At 35.5% G+C, this 20,485-nt stretch overlaps 1 protein-coding gene across 1 annotated transcript; it reads right to left on the reverse strand.

Annotated features, from left to right (window-relative positions):
• Nucleotides 1-1,827: 1,827 nt before the first annotated feature.
• On the reverse strand, nt 1,828-15,100 carry LOC129232405 (uncharacterized). The gene is made up of 3 exons (XM_054866549.1): nt 14,969-15,100; nt 3,888-4,080; nt 1,828-2,797 (listed from the first exon to the last, which is right to left on the reverse strand). Exons 2-3 carry the CDS (start codon nt 4,061-4,063, stop codon nt 1,876-1,878), a joined length of 1,098 nt encoding a protein of 365 aa, XP_054722524.1. The 5' UTR covers nt 4,064-4,080; nt 14,969-15,100; the 3' UTR covers nt 1,828-1,875.
• Nucleotides 15,101-20,485: the final 5,385 nt, after the last annotated feature.

A 20,485-nucleotide genomic window follows, 5' to 3' on the forward strand; every position in this document is an offset into this window, starting at 1 on the left:
ACATTTTTTTTTTTAGAATTTGAATATTTTGGGTTATGATGACTCTGATGCACATTAAATTTTTTTTTTTGATCTCCATCTTCAGGCAAAAATTTTTTTTCACACCTGCTCTCAAAGGCAACTTTACAGCGTCTGCTGTGTGCCTGTGTCTATTTGTACTGGTTGTACTTGACGTTTTTTTTTTGGCTGCCCGGAATTTTTTTTTTTCAAAACTTTGTCAAAGGGGGGAAATGTGGTGTAATCCACATTCATTCAGTTTCTTTTTGTTTCGATTTCCGGCGCCGATCGAGAGCCGTTTGCTGAATCCTTTCTCTGCGCGTGCTGGAAAGTTTATGATGACGTCATTGATTCGCATTTCTGAGGTCACTGAACTTTTAGCCAACCGCAAGAAAGTTTTGGTTTTGAAATGATTTGTATTGGACAGGGAACCGCTTCGAGTCGGTTATTTGGATGATGTAATTTTTGTTCTAGAAGCTTCCATGAAATGTTGATAAAAAGGCCACGCAACGTTTTTTAGAGAGAGATCATATTTTTTGCTTGCATCGGAACGCCGTGTTGAAGAGCGAAGGGTTCTTGGCCCGATTCGCTCGGCCGAGTATGGCTCCTAAGCGGTCCTTTAGTTCGGTGTGCCTGTATTTGATGAGTGATTGTTTCGCATTGTGTTTTACTGCTGTGCCATGATGTTTAATATGCTGTGACCACATGTCTGTTCTGCCACTGTTTTGTGCGTTTGTGCTGACCATGCTTCCCGTTTGTAATGTGAAAAAGTGGGACAATAAATCGGTTATGTTCACGAACTCTCATGGATTATTCTTCGTTTGGACTTTCAGCTTTCCGTTACCCGGCATGAGAACTTCAAATGTACGTGAGTACGCTTCGTAAATATTTCGGTCTCAGTTCATGTTTGTAATGCCAACTTCTCCATTTTTTTCATGTGCTCTCGTAATCTATGTTCATATCATTTCGGAGTTGGAGTTCTCCCATAACAATAAGATCGGATGATCAAGCTGTCAAATCAAACTAATAGTGAATTCACTTTGTCGCGGGGTGAATTCACCGTTCCTGGTTTATGCTGAAATGTCTTTGTTTATTTAAACGCTCACCACTATACGGATTCACGAGCCGAACACAAGTTCTTTGAATGATTTTCTTAGCCTGTTCCCCGGCCTTCCCCACGCAACTACGCGACAATGCTTTTTAAAAGTGATTGTTGAAAAATTAAACTGTTTCCCTGTAATACAAAAGTTTCACTTATATCGTGTTTTTTTACGACACACCTAGATTTTAAAAATTTTATTTGCGTTCTGGCCTGGGAGATTCATCAAAATATAAAATGCTGTTCTCGGGGTCGGATCCCTTTTTTTTTTTTTTTTTTTTTGAATTTTTAATGTAACACTAGTTTTTGTCTCAAATAAAAATATTACATAGCTATTGCATTTTGAATCATCTAAAATGTACAAAATGGATGGAATTGTTTAATAGTATCTTTAAAAGTACAAATATATATATAGATATATACATACATTTTTTTTAAAAATGTTGTTAACACACAAAATACGTTGAATTTGTATACCAATGAAATGAAGCAGGATGAATTTGTTATGTAGAATCAATGTTGCGATGAATTCACATATGATGTAATCAGGCCCGGATCTATAAATGTTGCCCCCCCCACCCTGCAACAAAATCTGCAGGTCCCCTCCTCCCTCCACAGAGTCCAGCAGTGTATATTTGTAACTTTAATAAGTCTAAGCGCCATTTTTTTAAATTTTTTAGGTAGTTGGGTTCTTTTAAAGACGTCGCCCCTCCCCCACCCGCACTGCGGGATCTGCAGGTACGCAGATCCGGGCCCGGATGTAACTGACGTCGAACCACTCACATGCTGTCCAGCTTATAGCGACGTATCAACCATCCTTCAAAATACTCTTTTCGATTTAGAGCTTGTCGCACGGCGATCCTCAACAAGAAGTTGAAGAAAGAATGAAACACCTGCCACCGCAGCAGCCACCCGAAAGTAAATCTCATGAGCCAGTAGCCTACCTTTTCGTAGGCACCCATGGGAAAACCAACCTTGAGGTTGAACTTCTCGTACCAGAAACGCGCCATGGCTTCCCAACTGAGGAAGATGATGAACGAGTTCATGGCTTGGATTATTCCCTTGCTCATAACGGAAGAATCCTTGGAAGCATTCGATAAGGAAGGTTTAAGCTCACATTCCAGGATGTCCTTGCAAGTGTTTATGGCTTCGTCCAGTCCTTCGTTACAAAGGTTGTACCTGTCCTCTACTCCGAGCATATAACCAATAGCTCGCCAGAAGTGGACCAGGCATTTCAAGTCGTTTCGATTGAGAGGTAGTCCGACGTGTTTTGGGTTCATGATCACGAGTCCAACGAAGGCAAACTGCGTCAAGGCCATGTCGTACTGTGAAATGGCCACTCTGTCCTTAAGTACATTGTTTTTGGGCGTGTTTGGGCGTGGCTTATCAATGACGGAAAGTATGGGGCGGGGACTATCATTTTCGGGCGTGGCCTCGGGTTGAGATTCCGATTGGTTGCCATCGTTGAGGCGATCGGCAACTCTCCGGTGCATTGCTCTGACGTGGGTGATGCTTTGATGGGCGGGATCATCAACGTCCCAAATGTCTCCTTCGTACCAGTGCCGGATGTGTATCAAAGTGCTGAGATAACGGCGAAACAGAGACACCACGGAAGAAGAATGTCCAGTTGATAAGAGTGTATCTGTCATGCTCGGCAAATGCACTATCAACATGAGTCCAGAAAGATGACTGAAGAAAATGCTGAAAAAAAAGAGAAAAATGAGATTTGATTTTCTGCAGAAACATCTTCCGGAAACGCAGATCGTTCAAATGTAAACATATTTATTACATTCCTCTTCTAATGAATGCATATCAAAATTCAAATTCAAATTTAACATAGTATTTATCACGAAAATTGCATCATGAATGCAAGAATCGCAGTTAAATAATTATGCAGGTTTTTCCCGATCAGCGAACAGAAATAAACATTCAAGATTCAAAAGTAGCTTCCAAATACAGTAGACTCCCTCTCTAAACATTCCCTAATGTGAGCAATAGGATATTCTGAACACATTTTTACGGTCCAGGCGAATACTTATGCATTATCCAATCTCCCTAGAAAACTCCCATAATTCGAACACTTTTATTCGGTCCCATGACTGTTCAGAATAGAAAGATCCCACTGTGTAGCCACTGCAGAATTGTTGTATTATTATACGATTTGCTGCGAGCATTATTGTCTACTTATTTTGTAAGACAAAAAGTAGAGAATTGATATTATAATCTTGCTAGTTGTAAACTACAATAGATAAATGAACTGTTGTCTCAGAAAAAGATACTTTAAATTTTATTACTCTTTTCGACAACTTTTGTATGTGAAAAAGGATTTTCAAGATATGCAGACACAAATACAGAATCAAATCAAATGCTGAACCTAGTGAAAGCCTAAAGCTCGGATTTTTGAGCTAAACTTTGAGCTTCTTTACCCCACAACTGCTCCATTTTGAGTCTTTTAAAAGTTGACTGAAGCCAAAGAATAACCAGTTAGCTTGTTTTTTACGGAATTTGTTTTGAATTCATTTTCAATTTGTTGCAATGCTTGTACTTCTATATTTTGCAATTGTGTTTTCACTCCTGTCATGAGCTACTGAGAACATCAACTATAAAAATTCTTTGAAATTTTGTGTGGGTGTGTGTGGGTAAAGGCGCTTTTTCTTTTTTTTTTTTTTTTTGACTTGTTAAATTTTTTGGGTACAAGGGGTTCACCAAATTCTCTCTGACGCTGGAAGGGGTTCGCAGGGAAAAGAAGGTTGGCAACCGTTTTTTTTTTTTAGAGGGATCCAATATTTACCTGAAGAAATACATCTTGAAGAGATGTCTAGCCCGATCGAACATCTGCCTGTCCAGCCAGGGCGGAGGAACATCGGGAGGGCTCCCACTGTCACCTGCCTCCCACGCCCCCTCCCTCAGCTCGGCTAATCGGCTGCGAGGGGAGGGGCTCAGTTCGGATTCTCCGATGGGGCACATGGTGGAGGGCCCGTCTCCTGCAGGAAAAGAAAAGATTAGCAGATACGACACCTATCAAGCACATTTTCATTAATACAGATTTACATTAATACGGCAACTTTCTACGAATAGGTGTACAAAAACTTGTACCACGCTATGACAAATGCTTGGAAAATCACGGGAGCAAGGTCGAAAGGCCATACACTATGGGTGGTAGATTTTTGTGCAATAAATTTCTGTGCTCTATCGGTAATTAGTCTTTTTTTATTTCAAAACGGTGCTAACTTTAAAAACATCCCGTGTGTGTTTTTTCTTATAAGTCTTCTAAACCTCAGAGAATTGTGACAGAACCTGTATTGAAAATTTGATAAAATATCAACATTTAAAGGAATTAATTTTTCACTGCAAATCAGGAGCTGTTCAAGGGCTGGGAGATCCGGGCGACAGCCTAAGGCCCCCATGGCCATGGGCGCCCCGCGTCGACCCATTCTTAGAGACATTCTGTACTGAGAAATAGAGCATGTCTCTAAGAATGGGTTCTTCTAAATTTTTTGGTTCTTCTAAAATTAACGTTTCGTCATTTGCACGTCTAAAAAGAGCAAGCCTGATCTAGTGGACCTTATTCACGGTTTGGCAACGGTCCCATCAGCTGTCCGTCTGCGGGTATTTTGACCAATTACGTAGTGTCAGTAGTGCTAAAAAAACTCGTTTTATTTAAGGATTATTGGACTTGATGCGCATAATGAACATGTTTAGGGCTTAAAAAGACTTACGAATGCGTGGAAAATGCCGAGAAACGGGAAAAATAAAAAGAGAATTCGAGTTTTCACCATGTTTGTGATAAGGAACCAAAGAGGCTTAAACCCATGAAAATACGATAATAAAGACAGTATTTCGTATCAAATGAATCGTTCATCATTCTTTTACAGCGTTTCTTAGTTAAAAACGTAAAAAACCTCCCATTTTTAAATAGAAAGAAGAGTTTATAAGCCACACAAAAGCAAGTGTTATTATACGCTGTAGTGCCGGATTTTCGTCTGCTACAGTTCCCACAATGCACTGCAGTGAGGGTTTTTACCCGCAGTGACGTCAGGTGAATACTGTCCGTTCCAGACTTTATTGAGCACGGGATCCTTTTAAAAAAGAGGCAGAACTTTTTTTTCTGGAGAGATATTTTGATTGGAAATCGTTTTTTTAGAATGGCTGTTTTTTAAAGGTTTCTATTAGATATCCGAATATCGAGAGGGAGGAGGATGTACCAAAATCCTACCCTAAAATACGACCATGGTACGATGCCTAAGTTCCCTCATTTACAGTAAGGACAAAAGTAAATGTACGCCAGTCAAGTCAAAAAGAACATGGGGTTTGGTTTATATTTAAATTAAGTACAAATTGTCTTATATATCTATCTTTTATTTAAAAGTCCTATATCAATTGACTAGCTGCATTGCCCGTCTTCGCCCGGTCTACTTTGAAAATAAAAATTGTGTCAAGTGACGTATATTCAGCAATCAGGCTTAAATAAAAGAAAAAAAAACATCATGCAAAATGTCTTCTCCAAACAATGATAACAGATATTAAAATACTTTTAAGAAATTTAAATGAGAAAGATGGTTTTAAAATGCGTAACCATGGAAACACAAAGTAAAATAAGTTTAAGAATTGAAAATGAGAATGATGGAAATAAACAATGGATTCAAAAAGCGTTGTCGTGGAAACGGAAAATAAAATGGTTAAGAACTTGAATAGAGAACAGACTTTTGAACTTCATTTAATTCGCTTGTAACTTTTTTTCTAATGGAGATAGAGGGTTAAACTTTCGACCCTAGGTCGAGTTAGATCTGGAGTAAAAAAAGCCACTCTTTTCAGTTTTGTGAAAATGAAAACTGTAGGACAATCCCTTCACTTTTTATTGTTAGATGTAATGAAGAAAGTAGTGCCTAAATTTCAGCTAAGCCTAAACAAATTTGAGCTAAAAATGCAACTCCCGTCGAAATTAAGTTAGATCACTGAAACAAATTGCGTAGAACGCGGAAAGTTCTACTCTTTCCAACAATATATAATATTAATATATGCAAGTAATTTTTCTTCCCCATAATCGGGAATTTATAAGAAAATTGGAATAAAAAAAGAATTATTCATCGATTTTTTTTTCGAACTGGTCTGCAGACCTTCTCAGGACTTAAAGGAACAGTGAAAATTTCATCAAAATCGGTCGGGTAGTTCTCGAATTTTGCGAGTTCAAACACACTGACGCTTTTTGGGGACTTCATTTTATACTATGTAGAGATTACAAATTGTTATTCCCTCCCCCACGAAGCAATAATGCCTCAGAGCTTTGACTCTTCTCCTAATGTCTTCAAAGATAGCCAGAAATGCGTTTCAAGGGCTCCAGTTTCTAAAAACTACGGGGGAGAGTTCTCAAACAATCTTCTCACCTAGTGTTTCCAAAATTAGCCTAAAATTTGTTTTCGTAAGCTTGAATTTGGAAAAATTTCCAGGAAATTGACAATATTCCACTTTACATCACAACAGATGGCTTCAAATTTCGTGTTTAGTACCTGCCGCAGACGAGATCCCGATCCCTTCCTTCCCAAAAATAACCTAAAATAGACTTCAGTCTCGAAAACGAATTCGGGAGGAAACCCCGAAACCTTCGCCTTCCTACTCTTTTAGTTACCAAAAAAAAAAAAAAAAACGAGCTGATGTGTGCGTCACATGACTTCCTTTTACTCCAATTTAATTTAATTTTTCCCATTATTGGTAACTTTAATGTGATTCAATAGTTTACTCTCTAAATATCACCAACAGTGACCAAATTGAAACCAGATTTTTAAAAAAAAATCGCCAAATTTGTCGCCAAATTGGCGACAAAACTTGACGACCAAAAGACTGGCAATATATCGCCAAGTGTCCGCCAAATTGTAACACTACTTGAGTTTACATCAAAATTAACAATGATTTCCCCCCAAAAAGGAGCAAAAGACCCCCCTTAGAAACACCCGAATGCAACCAATAGGGGAAATGCACAACTAGATCCCACTAGGAGTCTGCGTACCAAATTTCAACTTTTTAGGAGATATCGTTCTTGATTTATGCGACATACATACGCACATCCGCATATATGCACATACATACATACGTACATACAGACGTCACGAGAAACTTCGTTGTAATTAACTCGGGAATCGTCATTATGGATATTTCGGGTGTCTGTACGTTCTTAGGCACTTATCCACGTGTGGTCGAGTCGAAAAAAAAACTCAACATTCATTCGGGGGAGAGCAAAATGGAAATTAAGGTCGATTTTTGAGTGAAAATTTTTTCGCGAATACAATACTTCCTTTTTTTTTTGTAAAAAGAAGTAAAAACACGAAACGTCGTGTAAAATTAAGATGTTAATGCTGAAAATTTTCCGCAGAAGAGTCCTGGATCTCGAACAGTATCACCAAAGATAATCATCTAAAATACACTTTACAGACTTCAAGTTTGAAAAATTCCCAGAAGATCGAAAAATAGGCTAGCTTAGGGTCTGGCCTCCATTATCTCAATGGGGCCATGCCTATCAATAGCTCATTTCTAAGGAGGGAAAACATATTCAAAGTTTAAAATAATGCTGACTGGGTGGTTGCAGGGAACTCAGAGGAAGTGAACGATACCTGGAGTCCGCGCTGCTAAGAGCTCTTCCCCTTTGTAAATAAGTCGGACCTCCATATATCGAAGTTATAGTAAATTGCCGGAAAAAAAAATTCGATATGTAGAAATTTCGATACATGGAAACGATCTTATTTTATCATAAAAGTATCCTAAAACATTAAAATAAAAGCAAATTTTCGTGTATGAAACCCAATTTATAATTTATACGAGCATCAGATTAAATGAAAGTTAGTGATTAAAAAATTAACAGAAATTACATTTTTACACAAACATACATCTTCATATTCTTCGGCAATTCAACTTGATCACAACATGAGGGGAATTTCGTTTTAACAATGTGATCGAGAGAAAAGTAAAAAATCAATCTACTTAACTTGAATGATTTTTACTGAAGCTAAGAAGACACTAGGAATGATAATCAACAGACAAAAGGGATAACTTGAAACTGATTTTATACAGTGTTACTGGTTACAACTTAGATTTGAAATAAACTTGAGGGAATTTAAGAATTCTAGAACGAAACGACCTATCTACACACCCTTCAACCCCAGATTCCTTATGAGTTTCGTAGCAACCTTTAGTGAACATAATTTTCTCCCCCAATCTTCATTTTTCATGAGACAAAGTCTAAAGTGGAAAAAAATCTACGAATGTCTCGAAAAAAATTTCGATATAAAGAGATTCTTTCGATATATAGAAACTATTTTTCTATATAATGAACATAGAAATGTGCTGGGATTTCGATACATAGAAAACTTTGATATGTGGAAGTTCGATATATAGAGGTTCGACTGTATCTGGATAGGAGACTAGTTCTTATATGACGAAGTGGGCAAAATGAAATAGCTAATTTCATTTATTTATTTACTCATTTATTAAACCATTAACGTATTCATTCATTACTTCGTTTACTCATTGCTTGATTTGTTGACTCGCTATCTTATTCATTCATTCTCTTATGGCATTTACTAATTTATTCATTTATTTATTCATGTATTCATTTATCAAATGGGCAGTAGTTCGTTTCAAAAATATTTCAAGTACCCCTTTGACCCATACATGGAATACGAGGACTGTTCTCTCCCTCCTCTCCCCCCCCCCCCCCCAAAAAAAACGTTTACTGCCTAAAATGAAAAACGATTGCAAATAAAAAAATACAGTAACGGATTCGGTGCGACTTCCACTTTCTTGAAAGGATGACACAGTTCTTGATAAAAACACAGGAAATTTATTTACACTATGTACAGGAAAGATCTTCAACAACTGCTAAATTATTCATCAGCAATTAAGCAATTATCACACAACACCGTAAACTCAACGTTTACACACGTATTTACTTCCAAATACGAAAACAACACAGCGAAATGCCTCGCCATAAGCAGAGCAAAAATGCTCTCAGTTCGAAACTTCAATCGAAACTAAACTGTTTATCCATCGCTAACGGCTTATATAGACACCGAAAAGAAATTTCTCAAATATTCCACACGCTTCTGTAAAGTAGTAGACCGTTATCAAATTTTATCAATGAACAAAAAGGAAATAGGGGTCGTATACTTTAGCCATATGAAAAGGGGTTGTATATTCATTACGGGAAACTATTTACAGGTTACGTTCCTACAATAATTACTATTTACAGGATTTGTAACAATATCCTTCCTACATCAATCCTGTGATTACGAAATCCCTAGAAATATTAGTTTATTTTTAAAAACTACTATTTCTGAAGTTACTTTCTGTATCACAGTGTCTGCTGATTCCGCTTTTGTTCCAAAATCAATAAAAAGCAAAAAAATAAAAAATAAAAAAGTAAATAAAAATAATTTGAATTTTGTCATCTTGAATTCAAATTATGTTTTTCACAATCACGAGTGTGTGTACACATGTAAGCGTGTGTGTTTTTGTGTGGGGGTATGTGTGTGTATGTAGGCATGTGTGTTTGTGTCTGTGTGTGGGTAGTTGTGGGTAGGCGTGTGTGGGGGTATGTGTATGTGTGTAGGCATATGTGTTTGTGTCTGTGTGCAGGCATGAGTGTGTGGGTAGTTGTGTGTATGTGAGTGTGTAGGTGTGTGTGTGTATGTGTTTGTGTATGTCTGTAGGTGTATGTATGTGTGTGTAGGTATATATATATATATGTGTGTGTAGGTGCGTGTATGTATGCGCGTGTGTGTAGGACATGGATGCAACCTGGAGACGGCTTTCGCTATAGGAGCAGCATAGAGAGGAGCCGGTCGACGGTGATGCTGTGGGGGGTGCTGGTGGGAAAAATCAAAGGAACGTCAAAAACAGTCAAATGAAAGCAATGAGCAATCGTGATTGCTCAAAAAAAAAAAAAAATCATAAAGGTAACTTTGTAAATAAAATCAACTAACTTCAAGGTTGAACTTAGGTCAGCATAGATGTGTGGATTTTTTGCATTTGAAACTTCAAACAGTGTAGCTTTTAAAGCTTTCTTGAATTCAAGTCAAGTCATCAGTTTATAACATGGTTAGAGATTTTTTTTTTTAAATAAAAAAGTTAGATTTTTTAAAATTTAAATCAGATTTTTTGAATTTTTTTAATACCTTCAAAAATAGTAGATATTAATTACTTTACATTTATAAACATAGTATATTTCATACAATAGATGAAAAAGCAACTTTTTAGCTATTTTCATTTCATGGCAGTAACTATTTTTTACTTCCTTTTACAAAAAAGGAAGTATTTTATTCGCGAAAAAATTTTCACTCAAAAATCGGCCTTCATTTCCATTTTTCTCACCCCCGAATGAATGTTGAGTTTTTTTTTTTTTGAGCAATCACGATTGCTTATTGTTCTCACTTTACCGTCTTTGATGTTCCGTGCCTTTTTCAACCGCCACCGTCACCTGCAGGCGCAACTCCGTCCCCCGGTAACATATCCTGATCAGTGGCGTTCATGTCCTACACACATACACGCTAATACACATACGCACTCACACACATACACACACGCCAACGTGCATACACACGGGTCTACACACACACAAAAGCCTACACATACACAACTAATACACACGTCTCCGTTCAAGGAGAAAGGCAGGCTTGGAGGGACAGGAGCCGTGTCTAGAAACCAATGAGTAGGGTCCTGTTGCAACTCGGGATTGCGAAAAGCATAATTTGAATTCAAAATTTCAGAATTCAAATTTTTTATTTTTTTTTTTTATTTTATTTTATTTTATTTTATTTTTTTTTATTTATTTTTTTTTTTTTTTGACCCGACCACATGTGGATATATGCCTAGGAACCTACAGACACCCGAAATATTCATTTTGAAGACCCCGAGTTAATTACAACGAATTTTCTCGTGACGTCTGTATGTATGTATGTGCGTATGTGTGTATGTATCTCGCATAACTCAAAAACGGTATGTCCTAGAAAGTTGAAATTTGGTACGTAGACTCCTAGTGGGACCTAGTTGCGCACCTTCCCTTTTGGTTGCATTCGAATGACCCTAAGGGGGCTTTTGCTCCTTTTTGGGGGGAAATCATTGTTAATTTCGATGTCAACTCAAGTGGTGTTATAATTTGGCGGACACTTGGCGATATGCCAGACGAAAAGATTGTAGATATAAAGTAGACCAGTTTTAATACAAATGCATATTCAAGTTATATATAACGTTCACCCCCCCCCCCTCATCTAAAACCACCAATCCTTCAACTATAATTCTAGGAAACAGTGGTACAACTATTTCCTAGAATTTTAATTTTCATACCTTTTAGAAGAAAAATTCTTAAAACTTTGCAATTTTCTATGTTTATCAGTTTAGAGTCAACAAAAGTTCTTAGTTGTGATGGAGAAGGCAAAAAACCTTGATCATAAAGCGATGAACTAATGAATCCATTCAACTTACTCTTAAAATTAGGATAAGTTCTCTAAATATTCAATTTTTTTTATATATATTTTTTTTAAGATTTAAGAATGCGCTATAATGCTTAGATAAGATGTGATTTTGTTTTATGCTTTGCTAAAAGATAAACGTCCATTATCATGTACGTTTTTAGTGTAAGATAATATGTTGAATAATTACTTTTTTTAAACCTATTAGACAAGGGTGTATAAGAAAAAACAAAAGCACGTGATTTTTTTAAGCACTTGATTTGAATCATAATTTTAATCATAATTTAAATCAAGCTGATTTTTAAATCATTGAACCCTGGCTTATAAATGTTTGATTTTTTTTTTTTTCACTATAGATTTGTTCCTTTTTTTCTTCTTTTTGTTATTCGAGCAAAATTCGAGTTAAATTCGAGTTAAACTTGCAAGAGCAAATTAGCAGTGAATATAAGGTGTTTCCTCTTGATGCGCAATATGAATGTAAATGCCGAGGTTTTTTTTTATTATTAATAATTAAGGACAGGTAACAGGTAAATTAAATTTAACAGGTGTTTTAAATTTCAAAAAGTTTCACATCAAAAGCATTTCAAAACAAAAAATATTTTCCAAAAAAAAAAAAAAACGATTATTTGTTTTTAAATTTAAAGTCTGTTTCAGCTTGTTCCGTATTAAACAGTATGAAATAAAATATGATTTCCTGATTACAACACTCAGAAACTGCAATTGAAGTTAATATTGTTATTTTTTAGGCTAATTTTAAAGCAACCAAAAATATTTAAGTTTAAAATTGAGAGAAGAACTATAGGAGGTCCTCTGTAACCAGCTATCCGTGAAAAGCTGCATTCCACCCCAATACTTATTCTCTCACTTTTAAATTATCATTTTTTGACTGCTTTACAATTACCCTAAAATAAGGACATTAAAATCAACTGCAGTTTCTGAGTGTTGTAATCAAGAAAACCAAAAAACTTATTATATTTCATACCTATTAGAGTGAAACCAGGGGCGGACTGGGTCCCTCAAGAGGGCGCCAACCTTGGGGGGGGGGAGGTTCAAAAAAAAAAAGACAGAAAGAAAGGAGAAAGTAAAAGCTAAGAGGAAATTCAACAACTAAAAAAAAAAAAAGAAGAAGAAGAAAAGGAAGAAGGCTTGAGGGCGCAATGGCGGCAGGCCAGTCCGCCCCTGGGTGAAACAAGCTTGTAGAAATAGAAAGATTTTCTTTTCAGCTTATGTGTAAACTAATATAGCAATCTGAACTTCATAATAGACTTGGACATAAAAACGCAGCTAAACATGTTTTTGTGCATCAATCACCTAATACTGTCATTAAATAAAAAAAAAAAAAAAAAAAAAAAAAAAAAAAAAAAAAAAAAGGTTCTAACATTTCTATAAAAAATAAAAATCATAATCATTTTAACGAGTTAATTTGATTCAACTTTTCAATAAATGCATAATTCAACCCTCTAAAATGGCAGTATACAAACTTTATTTAAATTATTGACAAAAATAATTAAAAAATAGTTCTTCAAATGCATCTTTGCATCAAATAAAACATTTAACTATATTCTACACTTGAAAAATTTCTATTTTAACGCTAAAAAATTTTCGATTTTTTTAATTAAAAAAAAAAATGATTTTTGTCATTCCATGTAAATAGATAAGTAAGATGAAAAGAAGTCAATAATATTAATTTTGAAAAAATTAAAAATTTTAAAAGAAATAAATAAATAATAATAAATTGCGAAATTTTGTGCTAAATACCATAAGAATATTGTTATAAAAGAGAAAAACGTGTAATAAACAAAGAATTACGATTTAAATCGTTTAAGAGAAATTCCTTGACACTCTACTAATATTAGATTAAATTGATGATCTTCTCAATTTTTAGTTACACTACGATAGAACTATTAAATAATAATAATAATAATAATAATAGCAAATAAATAACATAAATTAAAAAAAGCACACACAAAATAAATACTGCTGAAAGAGAATAATGTGTAATAAACAAACTATTACGATTTAAATCCTGCAGAGAAATTAAAATTCTAAGAATATTCTGTTAAAGTTTATTAGTTTCACTTTTACTACTGCAAACATGAAAAGATATTAAAAAGTAATAACATCAAAGAAAAGGAAAGGTTAGCTAATAAAATAAATTTTTAAACACACAGCAAAAAAAAAAAAAAAAAAACATTATGAAAGGGAGGAAAAAAATACTATTAACAAAGTACATTCTTAGGCATTCGATTAACTAAATAATCCTCTCAGTTTTAAAGTTTAATACAGCGAATAGATGAAATGAAAAGAAAAAGAATATTGTCAGCTTAAGAAATAATAAAAAATTTAAAAAACAATAATTATAAAAAAAGGAAATAACATTAATCAAAAATAAAGAAATGAATTTGAATATTTTTATAAATAGAAACGTCCATTTATTTGAAAGGGAAAATGTGCGACTTGCAAGACTTTCCTTGTACAATCTGGTTTTCCTCGTTGTTTTTATAAATAGAGCCGAAAAGTCTAAATAGGCAGGGTAGGCCTTGGGCGGCAAATTTTACTTTTTCTTTTCACTGCATCTTCTTGACAACTAACTATCATTTAATGCTCATTTTCTTTTTATAAAGTGGCATTTATTTTCATCCAACTCGCAAAAATGATATTTAATTTAAATAGCCCAAATGTCGAACATCAGTTGCGTAGCCAGAAATACCTGCTAGAGGGGGTTTTTAGATGAAAAATATCTACTGGAAGGGGTTTTTTGATGAAAAATACCGACTGGAAGAGGTTTTTTGATGAAAAGCACCTTTTGAAGGGTTTTTTTTTTTATTTAAAAACAATATTTTCTGAAGGGATTTTTGATGAAAAATACCTTCTGAAAGGAGTTTTTTGATGAAAAATACCTTCTGAATGAAGTTTTTTTGATGAAAAACACCTTCTGAAGGGTTTTTTTTTGATGAAAAACACCTTCTGAAGGGGTTTTTTTTTGATGAAAAATACCTTTTAAAAGGAGTTTTTTGATGAAAAATACCTTCTGAATGGATTTTTTTTGATGAAAAACACCTTCTGAAGGGGGGTTTTTGATCCAAACAGCCTCTTCTTACGAGGAAACAACTGTATTAGAATTTGTATTTATGTTAAAACTCTGGGGAGGTGTTTTCACCCCCAAAACTCCCCCTTCGTTGCGCCACTGTCAGCCATAAAATAAAATAAAGTAAAAAGCCAACATTTCGCAGGAATTCCTTAATTTCGGGAATGCTACTTTGAGGCCTGAGCAGGGTTTTCCGAAGTCAAAAGTAGGTTCGCTTTCTTTTTCGGGGAAGCAGGGGGGTGGGGGATTTCAGGTCAACTCAGCATGGAGCTAAATGATGGAGAAATTCTGCAGCGATTTGAATTTAGCAGAGCAAAAGGGGCTTACCTTCTATGACTGCTGGATTAGCTGATTCAACGCATGATTACTTCACAGTCGGTAACACATCCGACATCTTAGCAAACGGAAAACGGCGTTCTTTCTAAAAGCAATTACGTCATGCACGTCAGAGCGTTCGGCATCCTCTAATGATGCCGATTGCGAGCTCTCCTACCCGACGAATGGAGGTCAACCTAACGCGCATGCGCAGTAGACCGATAGACAGCCATCTTTGGTCAGATGCGCTTAACTAAAATCAGGATAGGATTCAACTTCGGTTTTTGATTGGCTCCAGAGGTGCCCACGGGGGGGGGGGGGGATCATGGGGCAAATTGCGCCGTCAAAATTTTTGGCGGGGGATTTTCTATTTTTTAAAAAATTGTATATTTTAGTTTGTTTATTGAATTGTTTTTAATTTAAATTATTCACTTTATTTTATTAGTTTATAATTTATTTCATTTATTTATTTAGTGTGTGTGTATGTCATTGGCGTTAGCACAGAACTTTTCTAATTGTAATAATAATTAAAAATAAATAAATAAATGAGAAATATTTAAAAAATTAAATAAAATAAAAAAGCGAGCTAAAAAATAAAAAAGGAAAAGAGGTTTTAGGAAAATTTCAGGGGGGGGGGATTTGCGCCATTGAACTAGAGGGGATGGGCACCCCTGATTGGCTCTAGCGTCGGACATTCCAGACCCCTGTCCGGGACGGCATTTTGGCTCGGATATCTAAAATTCCCTTTTCTTTAGGAATCGAATTGAGAAAAGCAATTTTGAGGACAAAATTCTTTTTGTGAGTTTTGGAAGCCTGAAAAGTACGCCAATCTTTGATCAGGCGCTTCAACATCGTTAAAATCAAGATCGGATCAAACTCCTGTTTTTGATTAGGGAGAGTGGGAAGCAGGGGTTGCCCCGAACTCAAATTTTTGGGAGGGAGAAAGTTTTAAATATGCCGAATGATACTCCGAATTTGGCCGAATGATAAAATATAAGCATACACTGAAGACTAGGGGGGCAGACTCTGTCCCCTAAGAGGGCGTCAACCTTGACTCCTAAAGGATGCAAAAAAAAAAAAAAAAAAAAAGACGAAGGTACACAGAGTGCAGAAAAAAAGGGGTACACAGGTTTAAGGGTGCAAAAAAGAAGGAAAGAAAAACAAAGGCGCACACGTTCAAGGCAAGGACACAAATAATGTAAAATAAAATAAAATAAAAATAAGCAAAGGCGCACTGGCTCGGAGGTGTAAAAGAAAAACCGAAGGAACTCAAATTTGAGGGGGGGGGGGGGGCGAAAGAGCTCAGTTCAAGGGTGCAAAAATAAATAAAGAAAGAAATAAATAAAATAAAATAAGCGCGCACGTTCGAAGGCGTAAATAAAATAAAATGGAAAAAAAAAAGTTCAAGAGTCAAGAGGGGAGGGAGCAAAAAAAGGGAAAGAAAAACAGAAGGCGCACAGGTTCGAGGGTGCAAAAAAAGAAAAGGTGCTAAGGTTTGAGGGAGGGGGGAACGAAGGAGCACAGGTTCAAGGTTGCAGAAGAAAACCTTGATGGTACATAGATTTGGGGGCGAAAAAAAAAAACGAAGGTGCGCAGAGGGCGTTCGAGGGTGCATCGGCCAGTGTCCGCTGCTGCTCAGGACCCGATTAAGATGTCTGGACGCCCTAGGCCAAACACTTTTTCGGGGGCCCCCTGTAGCCAAATCTTACAATTTTATCCTTTGGTTGGAATAATTTTGGCCATTTGGGGACCCCTGAAAAGTGGAGACCCTAGGCCATGGCTCAGTTGGCCTATTCAGTAATCAGGCCGTGCATACACTCATAGGTGCTTGCATCCAATGAGAAGAGACTTTAAACACTAATATAATGTTTTAATAAAAAGTTACAATTTTGCAATGATGTGCTCAAATTTGCCGAATAGTCAGATAAAATTTTCCGGATACGGACATTTTGGGGAGGACACAGGGAGCTTCCATCGGGGCGCCCTGGAGAATGAGAGGGACATATCAGGGTTAGGATATCAATGGCTTTAAAATATCTTTATATAGTTTCTTTAAAAATGCAAGGAAAAAAGAAAGAAAGGAAAAGGCCCGTAAAAATCATTAAAAAAAACTTGAAATGAAAAGTGTCCTTAAAATACCTTCCCCCTCCCCCCCCCCCCAAAAAAAAGCTTTATGTAACGTAAATGTTTCAATACGTAAACGCGGAGCTAATTTGGCCCAGATTTTGGAATTTTTCTCACTCTTTTCTCAATAATTTTATAACTATTCATACTTCCAAGCTGTGGAAACTTGTTCTACACAACTAGAGATCTCTTAATTTAATTTTGGAATAATGATCAGTTTATTTCCAAGTATTTTACCCTTTATTATTATTATTTTTTATTTTGTTACCCTTGCGTTTGGGCATAGGCGGATTTAGGCCGAAAGTTTTGGGGGCGCAACAATAATGGGGATCTGGGGGGGGGAGGTTTTCCCGAAATAACAAGGCAGTGGCGAAATCAGAAAGTAATTTTAGGGCGGGGCGCACTTTTAAGTCTAAAAAACGCGATGTAAACCATATTTAGTAATATTAGGGGATTAGCCATTCTTAACATTTCAAACTACAGAAAGTCTTCAACGAAAGTCGATGTTGTTAGAAGCAATGTGTGAATCCAGCTTCTGGTTTGGAAGGGCATTCACGCTCCAGAAAAAAATTGCAATAGTAGTTTTGAAAACGCAGTTTCACAGTTCTTGGTGATATTTTAGGGGCAAGAAAGGTACGTGGGGCTCCAAGGCTATTTTTAGAAATTTAAGTCTTATAAATGTGATTATAGTCCATATTTATAGCTTGGCTTTGGGATGATATTTATGGACTGTCTCCAATCGATTTTTTGAAAAACAGATAGAAATACGTCCCCCCCCCAACTACCTCTTTAATTTTTCATAATTGAAGTTCCAAAAACGCTATGGTAGACAAGTTTTGATGCTGTTTTACCGGACGGGGTGTTCTGGAGCTCTCCACTGGAGAATTTTTGAAATTGAAGCCCTAAAAATGAAGTTCTTATGCAATATTCCATGGTATTAAAAAAAGGATTCTCCCACTAAATATTACGAAATAGTAGTTTTCAAAACTAAAATATTAACAATCTTTTGATAATATTAGAGAAAGGGGGTCGGAGGCCGTTGATCGAATATTTTTCAAAATTAAAGTCTTAAACACATGAGTGTAAGACCATATTTGGTAACGTTAGGGACACTAGTTTTTCAAAGCTGAAGCTCCAAAAAGGCAATTTTAAATGATTTTCAATGTTTTTAGATGACTATAGGATCTTTCTTGGAAATTTTCCGAAAGTGAAGCCCAATAAACGAAATTTGAGATGCTCTGTAATAACTTTGGCTGGAGAGAGGCTTCGGAGAAGAAAAATTTTGAGGACTATTAGAAAAAACGAAATTGAAAAAAAGAAAAAAAAATTGAGGAGATATGAAAGAAAGAGGATTGTGCGAGGCACACAATTCTTTCAAGATTTTTTCCCAACATTTTTTTTTTCTTAAAGTAACTCCCAAAATGAGATCTTTTCTTCAATTCAATAATAAAGAATATTTTTTTTAAACATCAACTTAGCATTTTGTGGGGAGGGTCACCAGTCTTGTGCCCCCTCCCCCTGGATGTAGCATGGCAGGCAGGGCCTGATTACTGAATAGGCCAACTAGGCCGTGGCCTAGGGCCCACAAATAGCTAAAATTACTTCAGTCTATGGCTAAAATTGTTCAGCAAATGGCTAAAGTTATGAAGTTTAAATACAGGGGGGCCCCAAAATGTATTTGGTTTAGGGCCCCTCGATGTTTTAATCGGGCCCTGACTGCAGCAAAATGTCCGGGAGTCCTCCTTCAAAAATCTTTGAAAATTTACCTTAAAAATGTTGGTTTTTAGTTGATTTCGAAGTAGATTTCATTGATAAAGTTTGTTGCAACAGTCATGTTTTTTTTTTTTTTTTTGTTTTTTTGTTTTGGACTTTATTAGCCATAGTTGTTTTAAAATAGAAGAATTGGTATTGATGTACGAATTAATACCCAATTACAGAACAGGCAATTATTTTATACAATAACACAGCATTGAAGAATAAATTGTTTGAGAAATTTCTTTATTTGAATGAAATTATTTACTAGGGTTTTTTTTTTTTCCAAATGGATAAAATTACTTTAATTCTTAATATAAAAGCACAGTTATGTTTTTCTTGCACTAGCGGAGTGTGGTGATACACTGGATTCAAGTAAATTTACTAGTACACTGTTATAACTAGGGGTTCCAGACGAGTGAAAATATTCCCTCTAAGGTGAAAGCATAGTGCCTGAAGGTGCAATGTAAGCTAGAAAATAGAGCAGAGGAGCCGAAACAGCATGCAATCACAAAAAAGACTCATTGCGCATGCGCTTTTGTCTTAGACATACATTCAACCACCTCAATATGGCGGACAAATGATGCGTTTGTGTGTCTTTCACATTGAATGAAGTACACTATTGATTTAAACACATTTTTTTTTTGGATTAATTATCCGAAATTACAAGTAAGTACAGCTTTTGATCACTTTGTAGCTTTTAGGGCTTTCAAACATAGTTAAGTGGTTAAAAGTGCATTTATTGCTTTTCAGTTACCGTTACTGTCTTTTAGTTTCCGTTAACCGTTACTATCGTGAAATTTCTATCATTCCAAACGCTACTAAAAATTTTCTTGAGTACTCGATAAGCAGCTTTTATTAATCACCAAAAAAAAAAAAAAAAAAAAAGCTATAAGATATCAATAATCAACAATGTGAGAATCTTAATAAAAATGATTCTTGTGCAACGTAGATTATAACAGAAAGCTAGCGAAAAAAAATCTCTCTCAGTCTAGCTTTTTTTTTGGGGCTTTTTCATTCAAGTGTTAGAATCATTTCCTGTTAGCGGTTAATGTCTGGATAGCGTTATAAATTTCTTTTGGTTTTTTAACTATCGAAAAACTTCATGTGCATTTTATTTTGTTACTCTTGATTAATGTTTATGAAACGATTTTGTTTTTTGGTAACTGTAATATCCCTGAATATTTTTGGCTCTTCATATAAATAATCCATAAGTACAGCTATGCTTCATTTTCGGAATGCGTCAAGGTTTTAGTAAATGTATAATTTCTCACATTATTTAAATAATTACTCGTCTTTGAATTATAACGATTTGTGACAGATCTTTGATACCAAGTAAAGGGATTGATATTTATTGTTTTATTAATTCTTAACATTACTTTTTGTAAAAAAAAAAAACTCGTCAGAACTCTGAATTTCTCACATGTTTTTAACGGCCCCAGAGTTATTATTAATATTATTTATTTTATGAATTTTTAAAAAAACGATAAAGATTTCACTGGTTCGCAACGCTTTTCATTTGCTTTTACCGCGCCCGTGAGTCAAAAGAGGTTGAGAAACACTGAGTTAGAGCAATGAGCACTTCCTTAACTATGTTGAAAATTGTGAAATATGATCAAATGCTGTAATTACATGTTTTAATCATTTCCAGTA

Source organism: Uloborus diversus, unplaced genomic scaffold (genome assembly GCF_026930045.1).
Source record: "Uloborus diversus isolate 005 unplaced genomic scaffold, Udiv.v.3.1 scaffold_12, whole genome shotgun sequence".
NCBI classification, from domain to species: Eukaryota; Metazoa; Arthropoda; class Arachnida; order Araneae; family Uloboridae; genus Uloborus; species Uloborus diversus.

Coding starts and splice junctions, on each gene's coding strand:
- LOC129232405 (XM_054866549.1), bottom strand. CDS start 4,063: ATGTGCCCCATCGGAGAATCCGAACTGAGCCCCTCCCCTCGCAGCCGA. Junction 2,798..3,887: donor TTCAAGATGTATTTCTTCAG/GTAAATATTGGA, acceptor CTTTTTTTTCAG/CATTTTCTTCAGTCATCTTT.